Source organism: Dacryopinax primogenitus (genome assembly GCF_000292625.1).
Source record: "Dacryopinax primogenitus strain DJM-731 SS1 chromosome Unknown DACRYscaffold_10, whole genome shotgun sequence".
Taxonomy (NCBI): Eukaryota; Fungi; Basidiomycota; class Dacrymycetes; order Dacrymycetales; family Dacrymycetaceae; genus Dacryopinax; species Dacryopinax primogenitus.
The window spans coordinates 614,326-630,258 of record NW_024467207.1 but is presented as its reverse complement, the minus strand read 5'-3'; the positions used below and the strand labels follow the sequence as shown (position 1 = coordinate 630,258).

General features: G+C 53.3%; 7 protein-coding genes across 7 annotated transcripts; 5 read left to right on the top strand and 2 right to left on the bottom strand.

Moving 5' to 3' along the window:
* Nucleotides 1-186: 186 nt before the first annotated feature.
* DACRYDRAFT_67387 (uncharacterized protein) lies at nt 187-908 on the bottom strand. The gene is made up of 2 exons (XM_040775845.1): nt 747-908; nt 187-687 (listed from the first exon to the last, which is right to left on the bottom strand). Exons 1-2 carry the CDS (start codon nt 754-756, stop codon nt 233-235), a joined length of 465 nt encoding a protein of 154 aa, XP_040628576.1. The 5' UTR covers nt 757-908; the 3' UTR covers nt 187-232.
* Nucleotides 909-1,006: 98 nt separating this feature from the next.
* Nucleotides 1,007-2,390, top strand: DACRYDRAFT_22615 (DUF757-domain-containing protein). The gene is made up of 8 exons (XM_040772888.1): nt 1,007-1,074; nt 1,127-1,137; nt 1,191-1,221; nt 1,270-1,460; nt 1,515-1,603; nt 1,652-1,665; nt 1,724-1,738; nt 1,795-2,390. Exons 1-8 carry the CDS (start codon nt 1,030-1,032, stop codon nt 1,879-1,881), a joined length of 483 nt encoding a protein of 160 aa, XP_040628389.1. The 5' UTR covers nt 1,007-1,029; the 3' UTR covers nt 1,882-2,390.
* Nucleotides 2,391-3,905: 1,515 nt separating this feature from the next.
* DACRYDRAFT_22614 (uncharacterized protein) lies at nt 3,906-4,437 on the top strand (the record flags this gene model as incomplete). Its single annotated transcript, XM_040772887.1, has 1 exon — nt 3,906-4,437. A coding segment is annotated over exon 1 (430 nt), but the record flags the coding sequence as incomplete, so codon positions are not given.
* A 1,791-nt stretch (nt 4,438-6,228) lies between these two features.
* Nucleotides 6,229-6,701, top strand: DACRYDRAFT_22613 (uncharacterized protein). Its single transcript, XM_040772886.1, has 2 exons — nt 6,229-6,632; nt 6,681-6,701. The coding sequence occupies exon 1, from the start codon at nt 6,337-6,339 to the stop codon at nt 6,511-6,513; it is 177 nt and encodes a 58-aa protein (XP_040628387.1). The 5' UTR covers nt 6,229-6,336; the 3' UTR covers nt 6,514-6,632; nt 6,681-6,701.
* Nucleotides 6,702-7,731: 1,030 nt separating this feature from the next.
* Nucleotides 7,732-9,438, top strand: DACRYDRAFT_16174 (uncharacterized protein; the record flags this gene model as incomplete). Its single annotated transcript, XM_040771169.1, has 1 exon — nt 7,732-9,438. One exon carries the CDS (start codon nt 7,732-7,734, stop codon nt 9,436-9,438), a length of 1,707 nt encoding a protein of 568 aa, XP_040628386.1.
* Nucleotides 9,439-12,418: 2,980 nt separating this feature from the next.
* On the top strand, nt 12,419-13,259 carry DACRYDRAFT_22612 (ribosomal protein S30). Its single transcript, XM_040772885.1, has 4 exons — nt 12,419-12,535; nt 12,644-12,761; nt 12,815-12,856; nt 13,059-13,259. The coding sequence occupies exons 1-4, from the start codon at nt 12,526-12,528 to the stop codon at nt 13,078-13,080; spliced, it is 192 nt and encodes a 63-aa protein (XP_040628385.1). The 5' UTR covers nt 12,419-12,525; the 3' UTR covers nt 13,081-13,259.
* A 147-nt stretch (nt 13,260-13,406) lies between these two features.
* DACRYDRAFT_100401 (uncharacterized protein) lies at nt 13,407-14,935 on the bottom strand (the record flags this gene model as incomplete). The annotated part of the gene is made up of 5 exons (XM_040767450.1): nt 13,407-13,749; nt 13,797-14,017; nt 14,069-14,223; nt 14,272-14,405; nt 14,454-14,935. Coding segments are annotated over 5 exons (1,335 nt in total), but the record flags the coding sequence as incomplete, so codon positions are not given.
* Between the last annotated feature and the right edge of the window lie 998 nt (nt 14,936-15,933).

The window sequence follows — 15,933 nt, the reverse complement described above, 5'->3', positions numbered from 1 at the left end:
ATCAATATCAGTCACAAACCATTGTGCAGTGCCGATGGTGCTCCCGCTTCTGTGATCCATCTGTGATTGAGGTACTACATTGTGCGCAGTGGAGTGCGAAGTGCGCTTCTCCAGCCAGGCTCTCGATGGACACCAAAATCACTTCCACTTAGATGGAACTCTATGAGGCACAACCCTTTGACATCAGATAATACATTGGCTGGAGACAATTAAAGGACGTCTGACCGATAATTCAATGCCCTCTTCTTGCCTCACTTAAGCACTGCTCCTCAAGATCTTTTACCCAAACTACCTCTACCCCATGGTCCAACAGGTACTTCGCTCCATCACATTTGACGAAGTCATCCGGCTCTCCAACCCCGATAAAGACCCGCTTCACCCTTCCCGACTGCACGATCCCCTCTGCACATGGTTGCAGCCCGCTCATCCTGACAGAGCAGGGCTCGAGTGTGGTGTACAGGTCGAGTCCATAATGCCCCGCATGCTCGGGTAGCTTAGCAAGCGCGTTCGCCTCAGCGTGTGTGTTTCCCGGCAGCTCGCGCGAGTAACCAGTCGACACGACATGCGGGCCTGTCCCAGATGGGTCGACGATGACGCATCCGACGCAGAAGGCAGTGGACACTGGTGTACACTTGGCAGTTTCTTCCAGCGCAAGTTGGAGAAATCGGACGTGTGCGGGGTCTTCAGCTGAGGTACATTAGATATAAGGTCTAAGCGCCATCATGTTGTCAAGCTGGGGAGCGCACCCGCTGCCATGCTTTTGAGGCTCGGCGGACAGTCCGTAATGTCCTGCGGATTACGGTTACTGGACGAACAATGAAGAGGGTGTGTGATAATGCAGACAGCGAAGCAGAGTTACGAGCCTGGAGACGTATTAATACAGTTGGATTGAATGATTATGGTACACCGCAGGGTACGCAGGACAAATGCGGACCCTCAGCCGGCTTCGAAATTATTGTACATTCATACCATCACTTGCTTCTGATTACGCAACTGTCTTTATATCCTCCCTAACACTCTGTGAATAACATGGCGCAGCCTTTCGACCCAGAGACAGCAGAGAACTTGATTGAGGTGTGTGTGGAACGCGCATGTATGCTCGTATTGGCTCACCGATGGCTTGCAGATCGACAAACAGTACAGTTCTCTCTCGTGATTCATTTGCGGATACTCAACATATACTCGTGCAGGTTTGCTGTCAGAACCGTAGAACATGCTCAGGTGCGTCTTTCCCCGTAATTAGCGTGACCGATGTTGACAAGCGCACAGACACATTGGAACCTCATCACTCGCATCCCGCCACGAAAGCTCAAACTGACCCCTATTGACGACGAGATCTACGAAGACTTCAAGAAGGGGTTCCCAGAGCTTGCTGACTTTCCTGACAAGCTGAGTAAACTGGACGATGAGGATTTGAAAAGCCCGGAGGCGAAGAAAAGGTGGAGAGAGTGGATGGCTAAGTCCGTCGATTTGCCTTGTTCGGCTGCGGAGAAGAACGCTGACTACGCGAGCAGGTACGAGAAGAAGCTGAAAGATTATAACTTTGGAACCCTGCTGAGAAATAACGCGAAAGAGGAGTACGGAGAGCATAATGCGATGTTGGGCACGTTGACCTATTGCCTTGTGTGTATACGGGCTAATCTTTGTTCAGTTCTCAAGATCCAAGTAAGTCTGGATGCGCGTAACTGAAGTTATGAGAATGCTGATATTGTGCGTATTACAGTGGTGTGCGATAGAGGTCAGTTGTTGTCATCTTTTTCTTCAAAGATGAGATGCTCTAACCTAGTATGCCAGATTGCTCGTAACCGATTAGGTCTGAATGACTACGTCTACGACGAAACACAACGACAAATGCAAGCTGCAGCGGCGAAGAAGACATAACAGCAGTCTCTCGCTTCATCATCCACGCGTCGGGAGATGCCACATCTCACCAGCAGTAATCGAGCTCATCCCGGACCATCGTTGTCCTCGAACAATTGTGGTTGTACTTTCTCTGTCTACCAGCAACTCGCTGGCACATCGCACGAAGAAAGGAATAAATGCATCGTTCGTCTTCCGACCAAGGGCCTGTGAGAACCGTTTCGTGGCTACAATTTTGCAACCCTGGGCTACCATCTCCCAATCCCACGGCCCTACAGGGTCTGTGGTGGTCGGGGACTTGCTTTTCAAGCTAATCGATACGAGAACACCCGGGTGATGTACCGGTCACGGTCACGCCGCCTGAGGAGCACTGACGCCACAGAGGCCCAAAATGGAATAGCCTGACAGTTGTTCGGAGGGCATTTCGACACTATCCGTGAGCGACGAGCAGTAAACAAGCGAATATTCTCGTGCCATCGTCGACAAGCAGTGGCCACCTAGCCAACGGTATTCTGTGCGTCCGGAGATCTGCGGTGAGCTAGCCACGCCTCGCACTCTTCGTTGGTGTATTTCCGCTTCTTGCTCAACTTTCTGCTCGCTAGCCGAGCGCTTCTCCGGTGACGATGCGCCACAGAGCTCATATGGCGTCGCCACACCATGTGTGCGGGAGGATCAGAACACCATACCCCAGGGCCGATAATCACGTTATTATGAGCACACAACCTCTGCGGTATTCCGGCTTCGTGTGATTCCTTGTTACATCGTCCCTGAACATCAGCTTCTACTGCTTCTACATCAGCGGCCTGGAAATGAACACCGGAGGTATCGGGCATTCTGGCGCTGAAGATAAGACACCCGGCGGATTTGCCCTGACCGTAAGAAGCAACGTGTCGGTGACATAAGGGAACGTGAGAAGGACAACACCATTCCAGATTGACGACAATTATCAAAGATTACGGCTCGCCTGCAGTGCTCGACGGCCGCATGTCGTATCAAGCAGACAATGGATGACGTCTTTACAACACATCGGACGATTTGGCAAGCACGCGTTCCATACGATGCGTAGAAAATATTGCAGAAGACGGATCTTATTAGCGCACGCCTTCGGCTTTTCCGGTCTTCCTGCAACCGGCCGTCTCCGCGGCGTGGCACCGTTTTTCTCCTCTCTTCCCCAGATAACTGGACACTAGCAATATCTCAATACTAAAGTCGCATCGGCACCGTTCCCAGGAAGTGATTCGCATCTTCGAAGCGCCGGAAGTGGAAACCGAGGCAATTAGGCTCATGAATCGCCGAGTCCGGGGTGCGCTGGCAGTGCCGAAACCAATGCCACCGAGCCTACTGGTATCAAATTGATCGTCCAGTCATTTGCACAACAAAATTGTTCATTCAAGCAAAGCGCGTCACCTGATCCTGTGTCGGATCCCGACCACAACTCCAACGGAGTCGGTGGTTAACCTCCTAGGTCTCGACAAGCTTGCTCCTTAACGATCCACTGCTACGATCTGTTGATCCCCTACAGGGATACACAAGAGCAACTGTAAGTCCTCTGCTATATTTCGGATATCTAATACTGTTTTCTCTCTCAAACTGGTAACCGTACGTTACCCAGAGCCGCAAGCGTATCCCTGTCATCTCGCGATACCCAGAAGGCATGGACAACGATCCTCTTCACTCTTGTTCGCCTCCGTACACTTCTATTACCGCCGCTAGTTCTACGGGGAGGTCTCCGGGGAACGATGTGCCTCCATCCTACATGAGTCAGGTTGTCGGCATTTCCCGCGATCCTGTTGCAACACCTCGGACCGCACGTCCTGCAGCCACGGATCCCAGCGAAAGGTTAGCGTACGACGTTCCCCGCTACACTACCGGACCTCTTATCGAATTCCTGGGGGTCGACAATAGCCATGTGCCTGGCAGCCACAGCGAGCCTCTTAACCCCCCGCCCGCCGTCTTGCCAGAGTACCGCCGGGTTGAAGAAAATGCGCCTCCTCCGTATAGGCGTACTACCACCGCCGCTACCACTGCTCCTCCTGCTGCACCAGACGAGTTCAGGTTGCCAGAAAACTTGCGAACTGTTCAGGAACTGCACTTCTACGACCCCGGCCCCGGAGTGCACGAACGGATGATAATGCAGCTCGCCTCGGGGCGGAGGATGGAAGGGTTCGGTAACGCTCCTGGTGACCCTCCTCCTCCCCCGCCTCCTGAAGCTCATGAAGGACTTGTAGAAGGCCTACCATCAGGTTCCCGGAATGTGCGGATGCTTGAGAATGCCGACAATTTACCGCCTGGATTGAACGAGAGGATGATCAGGGCGACGAGCTCCGGGAGGAGGATGCAAAGGTTTGGAAACGCCCCGGGCGACACGCCTCCCCCTGCGCCTGGGGAGGGATGGACAGAACAGAAACAGTCTGCGTCGAGCTCGCGCACAGAGCTTCGTCCTGCTCTACAACCCAGGTTCAAGCTAGACTTCCTGACTGGACGCGAAAGGGAGGAGATGCGGTTGCTGCGGTTGCGCAACCGCGGGGGGAGTGAAACGGATAGCAGGATCAGGCAGCTAGGAACTGGCCGTTTGATGAGTATACCCGAGAAGTGTGCCCTGTGCCTGTGTCCTTGCGCACCTCGGAGGCGGATTCGCCTCATAATTTCCTTAAATAGTAAGCAACCTTCGGATTGCATAAGTAATGTGTGCAACTTTTAATGCACACACCATTATTATTATGAAATGAGACTTTGATGTGTGGAATTTGCAAGGGTTTGGGAACGCCCCAGGTGACACGCCCCTTCCTACTACTCCTAAGGAGGGGAAGAAGGCAGACAGCCCATCGACCTCAATCTCCCAAACAGGGCATGAGCAGATACCGACGAACGACAATCGCGAGCTGATCAGGCAGCTGGGAACGGGCGAGGGAGGGATTTGGCAGTACTCCGACTGCAGATGCTTCCTCTGATTGTACACCCGCCGAGAGTACGGAACAGAAGGAAAGAAGCGCTCTGCCTTGGGTGTAAGAGCCGACGTGCTTCATATGAAGTACGAATCCTTGACGACGATCATCAACATCAACACAAGAAAGGACGAGCGAACAATCAATCAATCAATCGATGACGTCTTCTTCCTCATTTCTAGATGCACTCCACGCGACCGTATCCCCATCAATTGCAAGTATCATACGACACCGAGCTACGAGCTATATTACCTGGCGCTAGCGTGGCCCAACGGCCCACCGCCGGTCATCCTCATCCGCTGTCGCCTCCTATTCCATATTACAGCCTCTCTTCTCTTCCAGATCCTCCCCCTCCTCAGATAGACCCAGGCTCCACGCCGAACCCTCGTACTGGCAGTCGATGACGCGTCGGATGCTCCAGAAGGCAGAAGCCACGGGGTTAAGAGGCAGAAGTTGAGGTACGGACGGGTATGACGCAGTGATGCAGAACGCAGGACGCAGAACGCAGAACGCAGGACGGTGACGCGGACTAGAGGGGATGAATAGGCTCGTACGTAGAGGCGCGTTGGACATACTTTGCTCAGAGTGTTACCTGAAGAAGAGTGGGACTAGTCTTCTCCCGGATAAAGCACACGTTAACCCTTTTCGTCGCTTTACCGGTTTCTCCCTGCTCATCATTCAGCAACAACCTGATCCTCCTTACACGTACAGTACATACATATGTGTACGTACGAGCAGCGGAATTCCTTGGCATGGAACGTGCCTCTCCAGCACCAGCAGAGCCACGCGATTATCTTTTTCCATATTTAGCCGTACGCGACTTAGGCTTAACCCTAGCTAGCTGTCTGCAAATCGGGGACGACGAGAGTAGGATCAGAGGATCTGCACTGTGGGAGGGCGCTCTTCGGTTCCCCTTCCCCTTCCCCTTTCCCCTTAGCAGCCCGAATACGAATAGGGGGATGGTACGACACTTTGATCATGATCATCCGTGACTGGGAGCGAATGAGCGGACCAAGGGGAGAGGAAGACACGGGTTGTTGTCGGATTTTCACCTTTCCCCTGTCCACGTCCACTCCTACCTGCATGTATCCGACTCGGCCACTCCTTCCAGCTGCATGGCTCTCGATTCTACAGTAGCTTATCGTCCTTCTACTGTAGTAACGCTCACGTCCCGGGGACCGGACTTGTAGACAAGTTTGGATTGGGGGACGGGCCGGGATGCTGGGCTAGGATAGGCCTGAGAAAACGGCGAGAGACGGGGATGGGAAGAAAATGACAAGGAACGGGAACGGGGATGTCTATGGGAATTGTAATCGGCAGTCGGATGGCAGGAGTAGGTTGAGCGCCCGCACCAGCGCCAGATAATAAATACAGTACGCGGTCCTCTGCGGTCGGGAGGGATGCGGCCGCTAGCACGCTCTGGGGATAAGCAAGCGCTCGCGCTTGGTGGTCTATTCTAAGGATAGTAAGGGTTGGCTAGTTGGCTAGTTGGGTGCAACTGGGCCAATGATAAGGATAAGAGGAAGGGTGAATGATGTGCGGTCTGGATGCTGACTGTGTTGGCTGTCAGGGTGGGGGATGGGGAGTGCCTAACGAGGTGGGCGCTGATGCCCGACGGGTGAGTTGCGAGCTGCGAAGGTGGAGAACAGAAGACTGGGATGATAATCGCATCATTGGAGTAGGTATTGGAGACGTGCTGATGTGTTGATGCTGTAAGAGGGTTGACGTCGTGTTCGTATTCGTCTCGTACTCGCCTATTCTTGACTCACTTCGTACGTACCCGGTCTCCACTCCTCCACATCCACATCCACATTCATTTCCTAACCCCTGCTCAAGGTCAAGGTCAAACAAATTCAAGCCGAGATCTCCACCTACTCCGGTGGCTTATCCCGCTCTCCATCTCCGTAAGACACCTAGCTCTCCCTTGCATGAGACCCTTGAAGACGAGACGAGACAACATTCCCTTCATATATATATGCATGCATGCCTGGTCGTGTGCGTGCCTCTTGCAAGCCACCGGGAATGACTCGGCTGTCAAGGTATGGTATGCTGAGCGCCGACAATCCAGGAGGTCCGATGTGCAACTGCAACTGGCGGGGTGGTTACTACCGCAGCGGAGTGTTTGTCGGATGTAGGTGGCTGAAAGGCGTCAATACATATGTTCAAGTTGTTCCTAGTCTAAGTGTCTAACTAGGTGTGGCACTGAGTCCTTACTAGGAAAGAGTGCCCTTATAATATCAGGTGGTGGTGTATGATAAGTGGAGAAGGGTATAGAATGAGGATGTACATTTGTTAGTGTTAGTTCGGGACCGGAGAAGGAATGGATTGTGAGAAGGGGATAGAATGAGTGACGCGTGACAGAAGGTTGTGATATGCTTGTGAAAGTAGGGAAGGGCCTGGCCGCAGAGGGATATCGATATATGTTATATTATGTATTGCACTCCCTCTTTAATTTGGGGTTTACTCTCACTTCACTGCTCACTCAACGCTCATTGGATCGGAAGCTTTGTGTCTTATTGGGGACATTGTCTCACTTCAACAAGGTCTAGATCATACCGACACTCGAGGCGCATACACCTTGCTCTTGGGGGGGAACGCGCTCTCTCCTTCTTCTTCAACCACCACCATCACCATCATCCATCTCAGACGCGTACAACGACGACGACGACGACGACGGCGACGCCCGCAACACCCGCAACACTCAGTCGCGGCAACGTTTCGGTGCGGATAGGGATAACACACGTAGTAGAGAGAGTGCGACAAGTGCGTGCGCCTCATCCTGTCTCGTTCAGCCATCTTACATTCCCTTCATAGCCTATAACATACCCATATCCATTCCCTTCCACTTTCACACATTCCTCCCCCGACAACTCATTCCTCCACAACTCACCATTCACCACCACCACCACCGCCGCCGCCGCCCACAATGATACTACGCGTCGTTCCCCCGTCACCAGGACTAACAATCCTCTTCACCCTCTCCTTCCCCGCTCTCCCCTCCCCTCTCCCCTTCCCACCAGCATGGTCATCCACCCTCTCCCTAGCCATATCCCACAACCTCGCTCCCCCTCCCTCAGCACACGCGCTCGACCGCGCATGCGCAACAGTCGAGCTCCTCCATTCCGTCACATTCGACATCGCTCGCTCGCAAGTAGACTGCAGGATGGTAGACAACGACCTTGTCTCGTTCCCTCTTTCGCAGCCGCTCAGATCTGCGTTGGACAAAGTATGCGCCGACGTGGCGAGGTCAACAGAAGAGTCTGAGAGGGAAAAACGCGGCTTGCCTCCTTCCTCTCCCTCACCTACACAAGCACCAGGATCAGGATCAGGATCACGGGCGGCGCTAACCTCCCCCTCCCTTCTCTCCCTACTCTCCTCCTTCCTCCCCTTCTCCCCCCCTCCAACCCCCACGCACTCCCTCGCCGGCCCTCCCACCCCCGCATCCCGCACATTCCGCCGTTCCGCCCGTTCAACACTAGTCGACGCCTTTGCCCGGTACGTGCAGCCCGAGCTCACCCAACGGGTCCACAAGTCCGCCGGCGGGTGGGGCGCTTGGTCCGCTCTCAAAGCGCTGAGAAAGACGAGTCTAGAGCTGGAGGACTTGCTTGCTCCTTCCGAACCTCCCAGTCCTGCAGGAAGCACTTCATCCTCTGTCACCTCCTGCTCTTCTTCGGAATTCCCCGCTCTGCCCCCGACGCCTGCGTTATCCCATTCTTCCTCCAGCAGCCCAAGTACGCCGAGTACCAGCCTGACGTTCTCGACACCTTTGAGCGCGAGCCAACTAAGCGCGTACTCGAGGCTCACTTCCCGGGTTCAGGAGCTCAAGGGGCTGCTAGCGGTGCTGGAAGAGAAGGAGAGAGAGTGGAGGGAAGAAGGACCAAGGAAGAGGGAGATGGGAAGGAGGAGCCCGTTGGTTAACGTTCTCCGGCTTGAGGAGGACGTGGATGAGCCCGTGCCGGTGCCGGTGCAGGTGCCCATTCATGGGGTTGGACGGGGAGCGAGGGAGAGGAGCAAGATCTCGTTCCCTTCTCTGCCGAGCACTTTACCGGCTCCACCCCGGTCTACAAGGCTGACGGTGCGTAACCCTGCCCCCAACTCCAATGCCAACGGCAACGCCAATTTCCGCCCGAATCCCAACTCCAACTCCAACTCCAACTCCAAGCCCTCCCTACCTGCGCTCAGCGTCCAGCGGCCCAAGCTCACCCGAGGAGTCCCATACACCTCCTTCCCCCCCAGCCCCAGCCCAAGCCCCACCCCCACCCCCACCTCCATCGCAAAACGTCGCCCTTCCCTACCTTTAGCGACCGCATTCCGTATCCCTCCAGATGGGAGAGGGGCGAAAGTGGTTGTCGTGGACCCTTCTGACCCTTCGGAGCAGGATGGGATGGATGTGGACGTGGATGTGGACGTGGATGTGGACGTAGAGTTAGGCCTGGGGAAACGGCTCTTCCGCGGGATGGGGATGGGGATGGAGGGAGACGTAGATGAGGAAGACGTACATATGCAGGAGATAGAGATAGAGATGGAGATGGATGTTGTCGATGCTGTGGGCCCTGAGGTTGGGGATGGGGATAGGGATAAGAGAAGACGAGCGCTAGACTTGCCAAGAGGGGAATTACTCGGTGGTTGGTGAGCCCCAAGCCCCAAGGCCCGACCGGCGCGAGCTGGGCCGGGGCACGCGAGCACGCGGTGTGGCGTGAGAAAGACGATGAGAACAAAGGGCGAAGCCCGGCGGCGAGGGTGGGGGCGGGGCGAGCCTTTTTTTTTTTTTTTTTTTTTTTTTTCTCCCTTCTGTTGCATTTTCCACTTTTGCATGTTTTTGCATGTTTCCGCATCTTTGAGCACTCGCACTTTCCCACTTTCCCATTTCCCACTTTTCCACTGTCGCATTGTTGCATCCTCACCTCGATCTGTGGACGTTGTGGACGTTGTTGTCCATCTCAGCGTCCTCCGACATCCGAGCCAAACCAAACCAAACCAAACCAAACCAAACCAAACCAAACCAAACCAAACCAAACCAAACCAAACCAAAACCAAACCAAACCAAAACCAAACCAAACCAAACGAAAATCAATCAAATCAAAATCAATCAAAATCGCCTGAACCTTAACCATCCTCACAACCAAACCAAGCTAACCAAACCGAACCAAACGAATCGAATCGAGCCTGAATCGAGCCTGAATCCAAAGCATCGCATAGTGCCCTTCCAGCACGCCTAATTTATGTCCCTCGTCGTTTCCCTTGTACGCCTGTACGCCTGTCTAAGGCTCAAGTGATGTACCTGTACTCTTACCTCTTATTTCACTCCCATTTTTCTCAGTTCAGTCTTAGACACCCCTTGCCTGGGGTTTTCCTGCCGAACATTGGTGTTTATGTGGGTTTATTTTTCTCTTTGGGCCCGTCTCTTTGAGCTTTGGACTTGTTTTTCTCTCTTTCGTTTGGCATTATTATCTATCTTCAAAAAAATGTCCTCCTATTTGTTTGTTGTTGTGTTTGTTAGGACTCTGAAACAGCGGGGTTTTCGCACCTCCAAAGTGTACCCATGTGCTCAGAACCCAACCCCAAAATGAAATTTCTTCAAAAATCCCCACTAGCTGTCTCCATCCAGTGTTCATTCCCCTTGTTCTGTTCGTTCTGTTCCTTAATCCTCCCCCTTCCTGGCGGATGAAAGCTCTGCTTCGGTCGGCCGAAGCCTTAGGATCTGGTCTGGGCTGGACTGGGATGCATTGGATTGGGTATCGCATCGCACGGTGGAGAATTGTTGTGACTATCCTGTGAATATCAAACCAGGAGGGTCGTCCGAACTAGCTTTTCGTCTTCTTCAGCTCGTGAACAGTCGAGCTTGCACGGGTCTGGCATGGGACTCGGGATGTTCGTCGCTCATCGCTCGACGCAGCTGGACGAAATTGTATGAAAGAGGAACACCTCTTTGCCAGGTGTTCACCGAACAACCACGCGAGAATCATATCCTTTTCGCCCTGATTCACCCCGTTCCTCCTTCAGCGTTCCTCTAAGTCTGCGTGGGTATCAGGTTCACCAGCCCGTGCTTTCTCCAGCTGCAGTCTGGGGAGACGCTTCCCCCCTCGTTTAACCAACCAGTCTTGCCCCTTGCCAGCTCTAGCCGGCGCCCGTGGGAAGTCTCATCATCTCGAAGGCTCTTCTGCCCCACGTGCACGCTCATGCCGGCCAGTACAGCGTGACTGCTCGTTTTCTGTAGACTTCAATAGCACGTTGCTGTTTGCTGCCTATGCCCGAGTCAAAATCTCTACCAAGCTTCTGCGCCTCCCCCGTAGCTTGGCCAGCGAGCGCAGCGGCCCCTGGGGAGATAGGACGGCCGCGGAGCGCTCAAAGGCCTTCTCGCGACCCGCTGGTGCTCCGCGCTCTCCGCTATGTCCTTCCACACGAGGGGGAGGTGCGCCTCCCCCAGGTCGAAGTACAGCGTGATTCTTATCTAGATCAGTGGCTTCCATCGGGGACAATAGTCATGTATTCCTTCCCGCGTGGTTATCTGAACCCTACAGGGCTGTAGGCGCTCGGCCCGCTTCAGGTCTGGACCGCCAGGTGGCCGGATAGACGTGTCCGGTCCTGTGCCTGGCAGGAGAAAACCAAGGGCGAGGAGAGCGTCACGCCACACGAAGCAGAGAGAAGGCAAGCGTGCGCTAATCGCGTTGCTTCTTCAGGCGTGCGGCGGACGGCGGACGGCGGACGGCGGGAGAAAGGAGACGGGCTAGGTAAGACTGAGGAGAGAGGCTACCCTGTGCGGGTGGAAGAAGCGACAAATTTGTGTAAAGGTGACCGGCGTGTCGGTGGTGGGCCAACATTTGTTGCAGGAAGGCCGACACAGCGGAAGCTAGTCTGTTCCTGGTATACTCTACGCTAATGTCGGACGAAAGAGGCTCGTATCAGACCAGGAACGACAGCCGAGCCATCCCGGCCAATCGGAATAGAAGAAATTTCGAAACGAGGGTGACCATGATACTGTCGGAGGATGCATAAATGAAGTGATTGCAAACCAGCGTAGGGCATGAGGCCAGGAACAGCGAGACCGTTACCGTGACAGAATAACACAGGATAAGCAATGGCCGTCTTGGCACAGCCCAGGAACCGCACTGCAATCAAAATTGATAGCACTGCATACTGCCCATGTTGGCAGTGCTGAGTAACTAGGAACGACAATGAGGTGACCCATTGATAGCACAACAAGCACCCATTGATAGCACAACAAGCAGCAGAGTGACTCGTCGAAGACATCCGTTGAACAAGAATCCAAATTTGTGCCGTCTATGCTGGCTTGCGGCGGCCGAGCATGGCCAGACCATTTCCACAGCGTTAGAAGCAAAGTGTGCCTGACATGGTAATTGGCACGACGCAGCCAAAAATTTCAGAAGGCGGAGCCGTGAATCGCCACGGAAGGACGTTTATGATATTCGGCGCTCAAAGCGTTCCTTATTTTGTTGGAGCCGAACGGTGAAGTCACCCGGAACCGAACTCGGAAATAATTACCAGGTGGCGAAGGGGTTGCTTCCGCATTGCCTCCGTAAAGACCTGCCCTAGACTAAGGTGCTGTACATTTTCAGTTACCCTTACTCAGTGCCGTCTCAGCTCTCCACTCGTCGATACAGCAAGAGCCGTCTACGCCGCCGTATTCGCCTTCAAATATCGGCACCTTCAAGAGAACGTTAATCTATCGTTCTCTTACTAACAATTTCAACAGTCCAGAATGGGAAAAGGTGCGTTCATTCGTCTAGTCCAGCATTGACACGTTGACTAATATCGTCCACAGGTACAGTACTCTGTCAGACGACCATCAGTTCCTCATTGACATGCCATTTACCCAGTTCACGGATCCCTTGCCCGTGCGGGTAAGGTCAAGCAGCAGACACCAAAGGTTGATAAGCAGGAGAAGAAGAAGAAGCCGAAGGGTCGCGCAAAGAAGCGCATGCTCTACAACCGTCGGTGAGTCCATGCAGGCATTTTGCTCGAACGACTCTTGCTAACCATCCACCCAGCTTCGTCAACGTTACCACTGCTCCTGGTGGCAAGCGGAGGATGTGAGTACTGTTCTCGATTGCTCGTTGTGCTTTCTTTCGCGTACTGCACTCTCCCTTTCACCTGATGAACCGATCTGCTTTGCATAGTTCACACAGAACACATCGTGTTGACACAACTGCATCTTTCAATGTCTTTCGCTCCTATCTGATTCTTTTCTGTTTAATCACTCTTCGATTGAACTGTTCTGACTCTTACATACAGGAACGCCAACCCAGAGAAATAGATGATTGCAATGACTGCCACCTACGTGTCGTTTTGAGTTTTCATCAGGATGGGGCATGTGAGGTGGACTTGCCGGCGTCTCCGTGGTTGAGATGCGAGTGGAGTGGGTCATATGCCCGAGGCTCTTTGTCGCTTGCGCCATTTGTATGGATAGGAGCTATGCAATATCATGACATGCTCTCCTTTCCTCCTGCGCCCTATCTGTTTATACGGCAACGCCGAAGGTATCTTCGGATAAGGTATCTAGGACAAACGTGTGAGGGTACAACACCGTTATGCCGGTGGTAGGAACGTCGCCCATAAAACGCAGCTAATGACTCCCCACATCACACTCCACGTAACCCACGCTCGGCCCCAGAATCGCCCTCTCTCCCCAAATTGACCTGAGAGCAGCGCGGTCGCACCCCAGTACGTTATCGGCAGGTTTGATACTTGGCGTAGCATGATCTGGACATGGGCGGTGAAGAAGAGAATCAGGCTATATCCCAGACCATGCAAAGCGAACGGCAGGAACGGCTTCCCAAAGGCATACGAAGGGTTGCCGAAGTAACCCTGCAGTCCGGATTCGATGTTTTTGGAGCAATAAAAGAAGTTCATCGCGTAGATTGGTGCGGAAATCAGAAAATTGGGTATTTGTGCTGGTTCCCAGTACCGTAGGAAGCCGACGTTCCTGCATTGCCCGTCAATCAGGTTAATGGGGACCTGCAAAGTCTTTACCAATAGTGCTCTTGCACGAATGCATACGAGGTCCAATGTGTCCACTCCCCGTCGAAGCACCAAGGGCGCATCCTCGTGGTAGTGCAGAAGTCTTTCAGAGAAGTGAAACGTTGCAAGGCGAGTTCGAGCACGAGGAGTGCGACGGGAAGGGAAATGACCGCCAAGCCGACGCTGAGGATGTACAAGTCTGTTCGGCGGGTGATCATGAATGGACGCACGTGCTTTCTTGCGTTAGCATCGGTTGATTCGCTGTTCTAAGGCGAAACGGATACCTTGATGTCGCTGATGAGGCGCTTTAAAGCCGGTTCGGCAAGCTGATACCAGATTGGGAAGGCCCACAGCAGAACACCGCTACTCCGGAAAGACTGGGCAATCGCGAACTGGACCGCGGCCTTCCATAACTCATTCCTCACGGCGTGTCTCATTCCTAATTCCATTGAGTGTTTGCATCATAAACGAAAGGATACGAGCTCACCATTGAACGCAAAGAAAGCAAAGACGGGTTCGGTATACCCGGCGTAGAGCGTGGTTGGTGGAGATGAGGGTAGACAGTAGAGCAAAGACGCGCACAGCGCAAATGCGGGTGCTCCAGTGATTTCAACAGTGAGTCTATTAGCGAGTTCAAGTGGTTGAAAGAACGAAAAGATCGGTACGTACTTGTAAAGCGTTATGGGGACGAAAACACCAATGACAGAAACAGCCCAACTTCCGAGGATCAGAATATCGCGGAGGGTGGCATGATCGTTCTTGTATCTGAGCAGATTCATCGCAGCAACAAAAGCGTTTGTAATATAAGATAAACCAGGAGCTGAAAATGCGATCTCATGTTCCCATTCCGGAGTACCCCCGAGAGCCGCGATATGTACGAAATGGAACACATCCCATCGCAACAAGGCAGATTTTGTTTCTACAAGAGGCGACGAGTCAAATAATGGCAAACGAATCCAGGTGGTACACAGATTGATGAGAAGCGCCGTGAAGATGCGAGTAATGATCGAGGCAGCCAGGATGATGATTGTGTGACTTCCTGGGTTTGCAGGGTCAAATTGAGGGAGAACAGGTTGGATGAAAGTCGGGAGCCTTCTCCGTGTCCTTGAGGGTGGATCATGGGACTGAGCTCTATTCGCTTCTATCTTCATTGTGACCAAATATCCCAAGAGCCGCAGATTTCAACCTGTCATTAGTGGAACACCTAGAAGGGTAGTCGGTGGCCGAAGGCAGGGTGTTGCATGACGTGAAACAAGAATAGGCGCGGGGTTTCACGTGCAGGGGAGGCTGTCCTGTTTCCAGATATGGTAACCCCCCTCATGGATACGGCCGAACGGAACCAAGCGATAAATGTCTTACGGCAGCAGTCATCGTATATTACCCCCCTTCACTCGGGCATGACAATCAAAGGGTTGTCTGCCTTTCGCTTCGTTTTGCAGATCTCTCACTCCCGAAAACGAAAGCGCCAATTCTTGCCTGCACCTGTTTACCTGGGAGAATGTATCGATTCCTTATCGCATGAAGTCTCGCGTTCGACTACAGCGTTATTCTAGCCTCGGAAACACAACTGCTCGTTATTGAGTTGTGAGCAGAACCTGTCTTGCGAACTCCTACAAGGGCCAGTCTCAACTCCTTTTCCAGCTCCATATAATCTGTCTTTTGGGGCGTTTGGCAGGCGACCCTACCTTCTCAACCTCTGACATCTTCTGACAGCCCCGCTCTGGACACAAGCTTCTCGGGCTGCGCATCAACATCTGATTTGAGCCTCGACTTCGACGTGTCGCGCTTCATTCTTGTTACCTTGCGCCATTTACGCGAAAGCGAAAGACATGGCCGGAATTGTTCTCAGCAGCCGCATTGCTGGTCTGCCTAACGAGCTGCTCAGCATGGTGTTCGAGTCATATGTCGCCTCTTGGGAGATGGACGTCAATGCGGCATGGGGAGAGCTCTGGAAGTTCCTCTCTGCAATTGGTCGTGTGTCAATGCGCTGGAGAGAAATCTCGATTGGCACTCCCCTGTTGTGGCGAAACATCTTCTATGGCGACAGCGACGCTTATTGCCCTCGACATGAGCACCTTCCAAACGATATCCAAACATGGCTCACCAGGAGTGCGGAATCGCCACTTTCTCTATGGGTTCTTGGGCTGGC